General features: G+C 39.7%; 1 protein-coding gene across 2 annotated transcripts in view; it reads right to left on the reverse strand.

Annotated features, from left to right (window-relative positions):
- Window positions 1-14,695, reverse strand: part of cntln (centlein, centrosomal protein) — a 164,139-nt gene that overhangs the window by 72,986 nt on the left and 76,458 nt on the right. For both annotated transcript variants that reach the window (XM_065254834.2, XM_065254833.2), the window contains exon 10: window positions 3,051-3,155. In XM_065254834.2, coding sequence (XP_065110906.2) covers window positions 3,051-3,155 — 105 coding nt within the window. The remainder of the gene's footprint in view (window positions 1-3,050; window positions 3,156-14,695) is intronic.

Genomic DNA, 14,695 nt, shown 5'->3' on the forward strand with positions numbered 1-14,695 from the left:
CATGATGTCATCTTTTGAAAAAAATTCATCTGGAAGCCCGAATTCAATATGCTCAATAATTGTTGTAAATGTATCAGGTACGTCAAGACCAAGGGAAGGCCATAGGCAGCTAGGTTAAATGCAGGGATCAAAAGCATGCTAGAGATTTAAAACTATAGAGGGCAAAATTATGCTGGCTTATTTGATTTTCATAATACTTTTACTCCGATACATTTTTTATGTGCCGTATTGTTACTCATTACACTCAAATGTTACGAATCATTCCAAACCCACATTATCACTGCCAGAGCGGTGATACACATTAGAAACACACACACATCGTGGTCTAAACCAATCGGAAATAGTGAAGGGCGGACCCCTCCCTCCCACTCACTCGCAAATATGAGCCGCGGTTGTGAAAAAATGTGAAGCGAAGAGAGAGCCAAAGTGCGCGACAGAGAGACAAAATGCATGAAAGAGGCCGGGTCTGTGTGCGCGCGCGCGAGAGAGAGAGAGAGACAAAATGCGCGAAAGAGACAGACGCTGCGTCCCAAACCGCCTACTTCCATACTATATAGTAGGCAAAGAGTATGAGAAGTAGTGCTTTTCGCCTACTATATTGTATGGAAGTATGTGCTGTGGGATGCAGCGAAAGTCTGGGCGCGCGCGGGAGAGAGAATGCGGGAGAAAGGGCGAGTGTGTGTGAAAGAAGGAAATCTAAATACATTGAAACACATAGTACCTTTTCCCATTACCATTACATCGACTAATATTTCATTAATACTGAATTCTCTATTGTCATATCCATTAAATTAATCTGAATTAATCTGAATATTCCTGTCCTTGTACTGCTGCTACAGCCAAAGGAATTGAGAGTGTCCTTTAGCTTAAACATATGAAATAATATAAACAAAATTATATTCAAACGTTTGACTGTTTTCTTTAATAACTTCATTACACAATACTTGTACTTTTACTTTCAGTATTCGAGTAGTATATTTTAAAATAAACTACTTGCAGTACTTAAGTACAAAACATGTTTAATACTTTAGTACTTCCACTTAAGTGTGGTGCTTAAAGAACACTTCAACTTCTACTCAAGTCACTTTTTTGATAGAGCACTTGTACTTTTACTCAAGTCTGGGTCCCTTGTACTTAATACATCTCTGGTCATGATAAAAACACATTATAAAACATATTTTGTGTTTTAAAAAAGAAAGAAATTGATATGGGTTTAAAATGGTGGTCAACAATGACAAAATTTTCATTTTTAGGTTAACTACTTTGAGTGGAGTCTCTGATTTAAAGTGCATATTGCAGGTTAAATTTTTTGTGAGATAAATATATAACCTTGTATAAAAAAGTACCATACGAAAATTAAATGTGAAAGCAAAAAACATTTACAACACTCTAAGCGCATAAATTTAGTAAAAAAGGTAACATTTTCTAAGACCGTTCTCAAAATCCCTGTTTTTTCAACAACTCGTCATATTACGTAGTCAGAGGCAGTCATTTGACAGGCTCTACGTTGGCTCAGTGCTGCGATTGGATTCAGCAAAAGCAGTCGCAAATTGATGTGATTCTCTGTAGTTTCAATTTATCATCGTCATGGTTAATTATTGTGTTAGTGGAGGTTTTACAAACTCCAGCCTGTCAGGACAGCGGGTCCATAGGTTTTCTTTGAAGAATAAAGACCGCGCTATCTTCCGTGTCTGGGTGTGTTTAGCGCAGCACGAGGAAAGAGACGCGACTTCACTTTAGCATGTAATTCAGAAAACCGCGGTGGTGTATAGTGTTCACGTTAGATCGGCGGATTATCATCCCGGCAATTTGATGGCGTTAAATATTGGATGCCGAAGCAAGAACCACGTGAGGCCTGTGTTTTTGCCGCCGCGAGAAAACATGAATCAATCACGGTTCGTCAGAGATGCAGCTCGAAGATAACGTGAACTATGCACAGTAAGTCTTGTTTTTTTTAACATTTGCTAACTACCAAATCATTGAACATAATGATTTCATTCAAGTTTCATATAAATATGGAAATCAACTAACTGATAACCTTAGTTTACAAATAGTATAACCATCAAATCGAGTTACATCTGATTTACTTTGTTTGATGCCTTAGACACCTACCGGATAACTTGCCTATGCTGTATTTAGTGGTATTGTCTGGAGATGGGAAAACTATTAATATTGTTAATTTGAATATTGACTAGTGCCAGCAAAAATTGTGACTTAGTCATGACCTATAGGCAACTTGTAATTAAAACAAATTCATTAAGATTGTTTTAAAACAAATTTATTAAGATTGTTTTAATATTCAAATATTTAATTTACTGTTCATTTATAAATGCATATTAAATAAATTAGTAGTAAATAATCTCTGCCCTAAACATACTCATTTCTGCTGGCATGACCTATTGCACATATGGTTTCAGACAGCTCACCTCTCCTGCAGTGATGAGCAACATCTGTATCACGTAATGTAAGTGTGGATGGATATCAATGAGTGTGACATAACTTATAAGCATTAGACAGACGTAAAGTATCAATACTATCTTTGCTATTGCATGATATATGATAATAATCTGTACAATCTTGTGATCTGAGCACAGTATTACATCTCGCCAGATAGTGTCTATAAACACTGATCTCACCCAGACATCTGTCCTTTTCTCCTCACATAACACTTCAATTTGTCTCCTCTGACCGTTCTGTTTAATCCTGACCAGTCCCTGCACTCTTGGCTGCATAGCAGACTCATAATTGTATGGCTATAGTTCTCCATACGAGTATGAATAAACATTTACTCGTTCCTCAGCGTCCGAAGAACTGTCATTGCGATCCATCGTTTACCTCTGAGGAAGTTACTTCCGGTTTAGAGGCGGGACTAAAATTTCCTTTCAAAAATGACTCCAAAAGCTTTACTGGTGTATTTATAATTATATTTTAAAGAAAATCTAGTTCCTACAGTATTTTTCTATACTTTGAGTGACTGTGTGGTTTAACTTACAATTTGCTCTTTAAATTACATCACAAGCTTATTTGTGAAACAGTATCTGTGGATGTACCTGCATAGTCTGTTGGCCTGTAGTGGTTCGCATGTCCAGTGAAAGTTGCTCTCCTTGTGCATTTATGAGGGGTAAAGATGAATTGTCCTGCTTATGGCCAGTCTCCTGAAAACACAATTCAAAAGATATTTAGGAGTTAGGGTTCGGAACATCTAATGAGCAGGCAATTTTTTCAATTAAATACAAAAAAAAAAATCAATAAAGAAATGTACACCGTACTTAATACTAGATATATTTATGAAAAATCAACGCTCAAATAACTAATTTATTAATATTTTAGATGATTGGGACATAAACATTTTCGATTAAATAATTTCAGCACAAATGCATTCATTAATCATGCAAGCAGTTGGCAGAACCACTGCCTATACAATCATCCGGAAGTCCGCAGGGCAGCTCATGCGCCTCATGTCATGTCACATTCGCCTTACAAGCATGCACCCTTGTCTTGCTCGTAAAAATGAAGCAGGAGCAGCATAATCAGGGTAGGAGCGTTTCTCTGATAGTGTGTTAAAGTACATGACAACAGTTCATCTGTCTGTCACCCTATTTTATCTGAACCGACAATCACCCCAAGTCTCACCGTGACCAGTGAAGCAGTATGTTATGGGACATACTCAAATTTCCAATTATAGTTTGACTCAGACTTAAAGGATGTTAATTCAAAAATAAAGTCCAAAATATTTCACAATCCTTAAATTTTTTATTTCTTTTCTGTTTGGAGTCGTATTTGCTATTTCTATACACATTCTTATTAAAAATAATAATGTTAACTAATTTTATTTACACTACACATAGCCTTAATGTCGTGGGATGTTAGACGGAATATGAATTGGAATTAGACATAAATACCAATACTTACACTTTTAAATTATATATTTTACATTACATTTAAAATGTACATTAAAAAGTAAATATGTACAAATTGGCACTCATTTATCAAGTAAACGTACAATGAAAAACTGTGCATACAGTTGTTTCGACACAAGACTTCAATCAATACGGATGTGAGAAGTAACTACGATCAAATATCTTGGCAGGTTTCACCTTATGTACAGAAATTTTGAGTTAGCGTTAAGATGCATGTTTTATTCGTTTGATATCCAATTTGAAAAGGAGTAATGAAAAAAAGTTAGAAATAATGTTTTTTTTTTTTAGTTTAACAAATGGAAAATGAGATTTCTGCTAAAAAACGTTGGTTTTTAAAGTTACAGTAAAACTTATAGCAATTACAATAGACAGTTTCATCGGACATACATGCGTTGTCGTGGTTACGCGTCTGGTCGGAGCTTTACTTCCGGTTTCTGTTTGTTTAATGGTCTGACTAGTGGCTAACATGAACCCTGAAACAAATACCTTGTCAAAAATAAAAATGTTTTGGTTTCCTCAAACGGGAGGGGGGTTTGGGGGGAGCGATCATGAAGCACCATAATGTGAAATGTAAACATTGTATACATTATAATACACATTTTAAACAGCAACGACAATTCAGCTATGAAATATGAACTAAGGTAATCTACTTGTTGTTTATTTTGCTTGTTAACGGAAATAAACTACTCTAAAAGGACTTTGTTGTTATTGATTCTTAGCGGAGTTTACCAGATGTTACGTGTGTTCCACAAAAGCCGTTTGTGTATGTTGTTACTGCTGAAACCATCTATAGTTAGTGCTTTAATTTAATTGACACGCAATCTCTCTGTCTGTGTATGTGTGCGTGCATGCATGTGCAAGAGAGAGCGAGAGAAAGAGAGAGAAAAAGAGAGAGATATTGAGAGTTTGTTTGACAGTCTGTCTGATAAGAAAGATAAACATATTTTCTATGAATTGTTATAAATTTACTAATTCTATTATGTGCAAACCTGCAATAAAATTCATATTGCTTGATATTTCTTTACATTTCATTTCATTAAAAATTTCATTAAAAAAAATGAGTATGCACAGCTCTAATTTATAAGTCTAAAAACACTACTATCTAAAATGTTGACTATAGAATAGGCCTACTTTTAAAATGATAAAGCCAACAACATCTACCTGCTTAAAACACAGTTCAATTTTTTAATAACATTTTAAATGCATGTTACGTTTATACTGCATTTTTCTCTACATTGAATTTAAGACTGACACCATTACTCTATTCTTTAAGAGGAATTTTAAAAAATCTTTTTGAGTACATGTCAAGTACTCCTGAAAATAGTGGAGATGCGGTTTTGTAAAACAAACTAGAAAATGACAACAGTATCAGAAGCAACAGTATCTCTCTCTGTCTCGTTCACTCGTGCACACGCACACGCACCGTGCACATGGATCAGCCACTGCATGAAGGCAAGAATGCGCATACTGGTAAATTTCGGAAGTTAGACGACTGAGCTGCAGCTGGCAGGCATAAGATTTCTAAAAACACACTTGAGAAGAAAGGCGCAGCAACTCAAAAAGACTTGCAATGTTTTACAATTACTCTTAAGACCGTAATGCCAATTTCACACTCTGTTTTCAGAAGCTCGTGGAGGTGTGGGGCAGCATACACAGTTAACTTACATGCGATCTACCGGCATTGCCTGGACACCCCTGGAATAGACTATTAAAAACTTAGTAATAATGTTAATAATTTAATTATTGGAAATTACAAGACATTTTTCGCATTTAATTTCTTTGCAGTGATCTGGCTCGAAATTTGCTAACTTGTCCTGACTTCCTTTAATTTAGATTTTCAAGCTATTTCATTTTAACATGAAAAGTTCAAAGTTCACTATCCATGGAGACATGGCCAGGTTACAATCCTTGACGCAGTAAACTCCAGGGGCGAGGCTTCGTTTATATGGGTGTCATCACATTTCTCAACAACTGTTCATTCAACCAATGGAATTGTGGCATACAAAAGCTTCATGAATCACAAGTGACTCTGGTATACTCCAACAGGCCAAAAACATGCAAGTTAGGTGAGATTGAAGATACTAAATTTTACTTTCGAAAAAATAATAATTTTAACTTAAATGTACTCAAGTTTTAGTTCACATTAGGGATGAATTGAGTCCGACTCACTAATCCCAATGTTGGAGTAGATGGAATTAACTCTTCGTCTCCATTTGCTGTCAATCAAAACAGGGTCAGTATTAAGAGTACAAGGTGGAAACAATGTAACTTGGTTACTTTGGTAATTATGTTTCAACTGTCAACAGATCAAATATATGCAATGAGCAGAGAGTGACACTATTATAACATAAAACCAGCATAAATACAAACCCTGAAACCAAAATTAAAATGTTAAAGGGGATGAACCCAGGTCTAAATACTTTTTAGAGTTAAAAGACAGAAAATTATTTATTTTTAAACGTTAGTTATGTTGCTGTTAGAGCATAAATAATCAATCACATAAACGTCGCACACCTGTGTGCGATAGGTGCGTAGGAAAAAAGGACTTGAAAGTCCAAATATAGACAAATAGAAAAGAGAGGTCCCGCACACTATCCACTTGCAATAGAGCATAAATAATACCTGCAAAATTATACAGATCAAAATTCATTGACAAGCAATATATTTTGCTGTCTGGAGATATGAGATATGTGTTTCTAGGAATAATTTTGACTGGTAAAGCTTCTTTAAGGTAAGTTTCTTTTTGTAAGAAAGGACTTTAATAAAAAGAAAGTGAATTGAGACAAAATGAGGAAATAAAACACTAAATAGAAATTATGAGCAATTATTAATAATAATAATAAAATAAACATTTAGCCATATCCCGGATTAAAAGTTGTTAATGACTCATCCGGATGCTTATTTAATGAGTCTGTTTAAAACACGGAGCAATAGGACAATAAACTGAAAGGATGTTGTGAGATATAAATAAACAAACATTAGCTTAGCATTTTTGCTGTTTTCTCTAAATAAATTTACATGACATGGGTCTAAAAAACATTTCATAAAATACAGAGTTTTAGAGGTATCATCTTCAGATTTAAAACAGAACATGGTCAGACCTGTGGCTTTAACTGCAGAGCATTTCTAGATTGCTCCAAGGCCAATTTCATTTAGATTTTCATAACAATATTTCATACATGTTTGGTGGAGTTTATAAAAAAGTATAATTTAAGCTCTCTATAACAACTTTTTTCATTATGACAGTAACTAATGTTCACCTCTTAATAAACTTCCAAGTGTCTGCTTTCAAATGAGACCAAACTTATGCTTTTAGTGCAAAGACTTCATAAACTGTATCTATTTTAGTTTGGCTATGACAGTTTTTGTGGGGGGGTTCGGAAAATGGAATGAGGGCTAACAGGTTAAACAAAATTTGCTTTTCAAAGAACGGCTGGTTTGGATTACAACCCTTTACTTCCCAGGTATATGATGACAATACTATGAGTTGCATTAGTAGTGTGTTAGAGTGTTCTTGTCGCCTTAAGGCACTGTTAATTTTATCCTAGAGTCAAATCCCATTTGTTTAGCCTTTGCTGTGGACAGCTTTCTCAATCTGGCGTGACCTTTCCGGACAAAGTGCACTAAGATGCTGTCGAATCACAACACACTGGACCAGCTACACAATCAGAACTCTTTATGTGTTTTTGACAGGGGGACTTCATAGAACAAGGAAGACATTAGCCCGTTTTTTTTTTGGACAGTGAAAACAGCGGTATAGAGAAAAGTAAATTAGAAACATTAACACATGTTATATTGTGCACCGTAAACACATTTAAAGCTTCAAAAACACAGGAAAAACGACATCTTAAAATTTTTAATTGCATTTTGCGACTATATTTTTAGCAGGTGCAACTAATATTTTTAAACGGTCCACTGTGCCACTTTAAGTACAAAACTGATTAGCACATAATTTTTATTTTTAAAACTCAAAAAATTTTCTTTTACGCAAGCGATTACGTCTATCAGCTCATCCAGTCACTCTTCCCTAATGCCTCCCCTTCCAGTCCCCATTCCCGCCCTATACCTAGACGGTCAGGTACCCCCAACAGCGGTAAAGTGCGGGCGTGTCTGTGTGAGGCGAGCGCCGTGCAGAATGGTTGTGAAAATTTGCGTGCTCAGGGCGGTAATGGATACATTTTTCAAACTTTATACTAAACTTTAAACCTCCACAATGAGAGTACAAAGCATATACATGTAGACCCTTTTAATTTTTGTACGCAATGATGACGTGGCAACATATGCGCGCATATTTTGGCAACGGAAGTATGGCATGGTATCAGCAGTGAAGCAACACAGACAAAGTTATTTTAAAAAGTTGACTTTATTAACTTTTTTAACACAGCTACCAGATCCGTGTACTATAGTGGAGTTGAAGACGTTAGCAGATGGCCAAATATAAAGTGGCCAGATGCATATATACATTATTAGTATATTATATTAGTGCAACCAAACACAACAACCAGACATTTTGATGCTGGAAAACCATTTTGAGTTGCTAACACGTTAGAACCACTGGGGAACAACACCACTTTTGTTGCCAAAATGCGCACGCAGGCTATTTGATCACGTGGGCTGTAAAAGAGTCTACAAGTTACATATGACATGAGAGCAAATTTAAAATAACATAATTAATTCATACTATTAATACCTTTCTAAAATTGATTCTGAATCATAAAGCCAATGTTATGCACAGCTCTTTCAAGTATTATGGCTCTTTGATCAGTAGGAAGTCCTTATTAATGAAAAAAATCACTGAGTTAAGTCGTGTAACAAGAATTTGAAAAAGTAACACTCGTCAAACATAATCATTAAAAATATTCTTCATTATCGTGAAAATACTTTAATTTGAATTTTGAAAATACACTGAGATTTGAAGAACAGTGATATACAGTGAGAAAATAAGTATTTGAACACCATGCTATTTTGCAAGTTCTCCCACTTAGAAATCATGGAGGGGTCTGAAATTGTCATCATAGGTGCATGTCCACTGTAAGAGACATAAAAAAATAAAAAATCCAGAAATCACAATGTATGATTTTTTTACTATTTATTTGTATGATACAGCTGCAAATAAGTTTTGAACACCTGTCTATCAGCTAGAATTCTGACCCTCTAACCCCGGATTTCCACCGACTGCGGAGCGGCTGCAGATCAGCTCCGCTGCGTTACGTCTCCGCACTCTGCCGTCCGCCAATACCCTCCATTTTTGTTGCAGAGCGGCTGCGTGCTGAAGTGACGAGGACCCATGAGGTCTCACAAATTCACGTGATGATCGCGCGATACCTAGTTCTGTCTCTGCCCATTATGCCGTTGAATTATGACGTTTTTACAAACCAGCCCAGATCACAACACGAGATCTCGCGTAGACAGAGCAGTACATCAAATCCATCCAAAATTTAAAAAATAAGAAGGCTGCTAAAACATTTATATATGATCTATCTTTAATGTATTTATTTGAAACTCCCCCTGGCTCTGTTCCTGTCTATTATTTGTTGTTTCTGTATTAATTACTTTATTTGTGTGTGTTTGTTATGTTTGTATTGCAAAGATTGAATAAAAATTCTCATGAATTCAGGTATGATCACGCGATAAAGTCATGGCTCCGCCCTGCAGAGCTGTCCGGCATCCGTCAAAAATAGAAGCTCTGCGTATTTGTGCCGGAGGGCTGCGGATGGCCGGAGCTGTGACGGATTCGGAGCGCAGTCAGTGGAAATACACACATTGACTTGAATGGAAACCGATTGACTCCGCCGCCGTTCCGCAGCGGATCCGCAGCCGTTCTGCAGTCGGTGGAAATCCGGGGTAAGACCTGTTAGTCTGCCTTTAAAATGTCCACCTCCACTCCATTTATTATCCCAAATTAGATGCACCTGTTAGCTGCATAAAGACACCTGTCCACACCATAAAATCAGTAAGAATCCAACTACTAACATGGCCAAGACCAAAGAGCTGTCCAAAGACACTACAGACAAAATTGTACACCTCCACAAGGCTGAAAAGGGCTAAGGGGAAATTTCCAAGAAGCTTGGTAAAAAAAAGGTCCACTGTTGGAGCAATCATTAGAAAATGGAAGAAGCTAAACATGACTGTCAATCTCCCTCGGACTGGGGCTCCATGCAAGATCTCGTGGGGTCTCAATGATCCTAAGAAAGGTGAGAAATCAGCCCAGAACTACACGGGAGGAGCTGGTCAATGACCTGAAAAGAGCTGGGACCATCGATTCCAAGGTTACTGTTGGTAATACACTAAGACGTTATGGTTTGAAATTATGCATGGCAGGGAAGGTTCCCCTGCTTAAACCAGCATTTCCAGGCCCGTCTTAAGTTTGCCAATGACCATTTGGATGATCCTGAGGAGTAATGGGAGAAAGTCATGTGGTCAAATGAGACCAAAATATAACTTTTTGGTCATAATTCCACTAAACGTGTTTGGAGGAAGAAGAATGATGAGTACCATCTAAAGAACACCATCCCTACTGTGAAGCATGGGGGTGGTAGCATCATGCATTGGGGGTGTTTTACTGCACATGGGACAGGGCGACTGCACTGTATTAAGGAGAGAATGACTGGGGCCATGTATTGCGAGATTTTGGTGAACAACCTCCTTCCCTCAGTTAAAGCATTGAAGATGGGTCGAGGCTGGGTCTTCCAACATGGCTATAACCCAAAGCACACAGCCAGGATAACCAAAGAGTGGCTCTGTAAAGCTGTGTTTACACTCGCCGTGTCTGCACAGGCGCGTTGATTCGAACAGCAAAAATGACGTCAACGCGGAGTGGGCGGTCGTGCACCCGAGACCCCATTTCGCGTGGAGGTGTGCACGGCATTTTTTGTAAAATGACAGAACTCTAGGTGATTCTGTCCGAGCAGGCAAACCTGTGACGTATCTCTTTGATTAATCCAAGCAAAACAATTTATATATTTATCTGACACCCTGGAAAGTAAAGTATGGAAACTTTGCAGTTCAAAACACAAATTCTTTTACATGACTCAGAATGTTTGGCTTATATTTGTATTGAATGAACCACTGGACGAGGAATAAAATACAAACATTAAGATGTCTGTACTGTTTGTTTAGTAAAAACGTTAATGAAATGATAATGTTTAATAAAGACATATTTAAGAGATTGTGTTTTATTCATGTTCTCATATTTATATATCAAGCTCTGGCACCAGGGTTTTTACAGAGGACGACGACTTCTATTCTCTTCTTTGTGTTTGTTTTTGACTTGATTGCCCGCGTCGCCCCCTGGTGGTTCAAAAAACAGTGCAACACCGAGCGCGTCAACTATAAACGCCTCGTCCGTTTGGTGAGACGCGATCTGTGGAGGCTTGCGTAGCGGACCAAAGCGCGAGTATAAACAAAGCTTAAGAAGCATATCAAGGTTCTGGCATAGCCTAGCCAGTCTCCAGACCTAAACCCAATAGAGAATCTTTGGAGGGAACTCAAACTCTGTGTTTCTCAGCGACAGGCCAGAAACCTTACTGACTTAGAGAAGATCTGTGTGGAGGAGTGGGTGCAAACCTGGTGAAAAACTACAGGAAACGTTTGACCTCTGTAATTGCAAACAAAGGCTACTGTACCAAATATTAACATTGATTTTCTCAGGTGTTCAAATAATTATTTTCAGCTGTATCATACAAATAAATAGTTAAAAAAATCATACATTGTGATTTTTATGTCTCTCACAGCAGAAATGCACCTACAATGACAATTTCAACCCCTCCATGATTTCTAGGTGGGAGAACTTGCAAAATAGCAGGGTGTTCAAATACTTATTTTCCTCACTGTAAATAAGCTTATAGGCATTTCCTGGCATTTTCTGCGACCCATATTGAATTCCCGCACGAGAGCGCCCTCTGGCTTTTGGATGTAGCGACATTTCAATGTAATTTATTAAGAAACATAGCAAGCATAATCACATGATTAATCGTCCCAGCCCAAGTTTCGATCATTCATAGTGCATATCCATTACCATTGTTTATTGTTCAATGTTCATGTTTCATGTTATGACCATTGTGTCTGTTTTCATTGGATTACTGTTTGTTGGATTATGTTTTTGTCTTTTTGTTTGGTTGGACTGTCTTTCAGGTTTTTGGATATATCTGCCTGCCCTTGACTATTGCCTGCTTATTTGGATTTGTCTGCTCATGTTTTTAAAAAACGTATGCATTTGGAATCCACTCCACATAACGTTCTTTACAGAATACTTCTCCAAAACCGGAATCCAGAAGAAGTTTGTCTATTAATCGAAGACAATGCATCCAGGATTGTCCAGGAAGGCTGCATTTCTTGGCTGCCACATCATCATGCATCGTCGAAGGTCATCTCAATCCGAAGGATGTTTCAAAGGGAGCCTCTGTTTCATTTGGCCACTTTTGAAGGATGCATGAACTGTATAATTCCTGCCCTTAAATCACCCACAATCCTTTGCACACATTCAAAAAAAAACATTGAGAGAATCAAATTGGCACTTTCGTCACCCAATTTCATTCTAAAACATAAGCCAAACATTAGTATGAAGTGACAAAAAATATGTTTTATGGTGGGAACCATTATAACATTGCCATGGACACTTATTAGACCATCTCATTCTAGCGCTTAAAGTTGTGGAGAACTCTAACTAGGGCTGCAGCTATCGATTCTTTTTGTAATCGTTTAATCTAGCACTTGATCGATTGATTAATTGATTAATCAAATAATATTTTTATACAACCAAAACAAATGATGCATAACGAAAACGAGAGTTACGTATGTAACTACGGTTCTATGAATCCCGGATGACCGCCAGAGGCGGTGCTTAAGCACTGAATGATCCATCTCGCGCATGCGCAGGTCAAGTGTTTATATCAACAAAGTCACCCGTGACCCCTGATGCCTACGGAGAGTCTATAACTTCCGGTGACATCAGCGGATCTGTTCCTACTGAATCTTCTCGCGAGTACACAGGGATTCTGAGTGACAGAACGCTCTGGCGGTCATCCGGAATTCATAGAACCGTAGTTACATACGTAACTCTCGTTCTATTTCATCCCTACTGACCGCCAGAGGCGGTGCTTAAGCACTGGTTGACACATACCAAAAAAGTCACGAGGAATTTAGCACATACCTTATTGAGAGGAGAGCGCAGAGTCCGGCAACAGGACCACCTCCAGTGGATGGGGGGTGGCGACATTCACCCGGTAGAACCTGGAGAAGGTACTTGGGGATGCCCATGATGCCGCCTCACAGATGCGCTCCAGGGGCACGCAGCGCAGGGCCGCCCATGAAGTTGAGACCGCCCTGGTAGAGTGGCACCTCACCCCGGATGGCAGGGGGTGACCACCTCGTTTATATGCACGGGTGATTACATCCACCACCCAATGAGACAACCGCTGTTTGGAGAGAGCACAGCCCCTCCTAGGACCACCATAGCAGAGGAAGAGCTGGTCTGACTGCCTTGCAGTCGCAACCACGTAGGTTTTGAGAGCCCGTACGGGACACAGCAGCTGTAATCTATCCTCCCCTTCTGGGGGAGTAAATTGCGCCAGGTGGATAGGTTGGTTAAGGTTTGATGATGACAAAACCTTTGGAAGAAAAGCTGAATTCGGCCACAGGGTAACCCCCGAGCCATCGGAGTTCCACCTCAAACATGGGTTACTCACAGAGAGCGCATGAAGTTCCCCAACACGCTTCGCTGACGTGATAGCAAGGAGAAAGGCAGTCTTAATAGAGACCCACTTCAGCTCTGCCTGAGCCAGGGGTTCAAAGGGAGGTGAACATAGAGAATCGAGCACCAGGTGAAGATCCCAGGATGGGGCGCGCTGTGCTCGTGGGGGGCGTAACCGCCATGCACCCTTCAGAAAAAGGGACACCAATCTGTGACACCCCACAGTGTCGTTGTCCACCCGAGCATGTCGAGAGGAAATGGCTGCCACATATACCCTCAAGGTAGCCGGGGACCGTCCGCCATTCAAGAGTGACTGGAGGAACTCTAGAATCTTTGGAACTGAACAGTGCACAGGGTCCACATTCCTGTCTGAGCACCATGCAGTAAACAGCTGCCACCTGTTCTCATACTGTGCCCGGGTAGAAGGCGCCCTTGCATTCAATATGGTATTGCAGACGCCATCTGAACACTCAGTCAGCAGCGGGTCGGGCCCTGCAGTGACCAGACCCACAGCTGCAGGCGGTGAGGATCGGGATGCCAGATTCGGCCCTGTAACTGAGACAGGAGATCCCTCCTGTCTGGGAGGCGCCACGGTGAACCGTTGCAGAGACTGTACAACAGTGGAAACCATGTTCTTCCCGGCCAGAAGGGGGCTACCAACAGTAGCCTGTGACCCTGCTGGAGGACTCTCTGCAGTGTTGGAAGAATCAGATGGATTGGTGGAAATGCATAGAGGAGAACCTCTGGCCAATTGTGTGCGAGAGCATCCTGGCCCAGAGGGCTGCTCTTCTCCGTCCAGGAGAACCAGAGGGGGCAATGGGTCGATTTCTCTGAGGTAAAGAGATCCACCCCTGCCCTGCCGAAGATGTCCAAGAGGCTGAGGACCACATCTGGATGAATCCGCCACTCCCCCGGCGGAGGCTTGCAACGGGAGAGTAAGTCTGCCGCCTGATTTTGCTCCCCAGGCAAATACATCGCCCTCAGGCTGGCCAGGTGTGGCCCTGCCCACAGCAGGAGGTCCTGGGATGCCTGCAGCAGCGGTGCAGACCTGGTGCCTCCTTGGTGGTTTATGTGAGACACAGTT

This window comes from Paramisgurnus dabryanus, chromosome 4 (genome assembly GCF_030506205.2).
Source record: "Paramisgurnus dabryanus chromosome 4, PD_genome_1.1, whole genome shotgun sequence".
In the NCBI taxonomy this organism is placed as follows: domain Eukaryota; kingdom Metazoa; phylum Chordata; class Actinopteri; order Cypriniformes; family Cobitidae; genus Paramisgurnus; species Paramisgurnus dabryanus.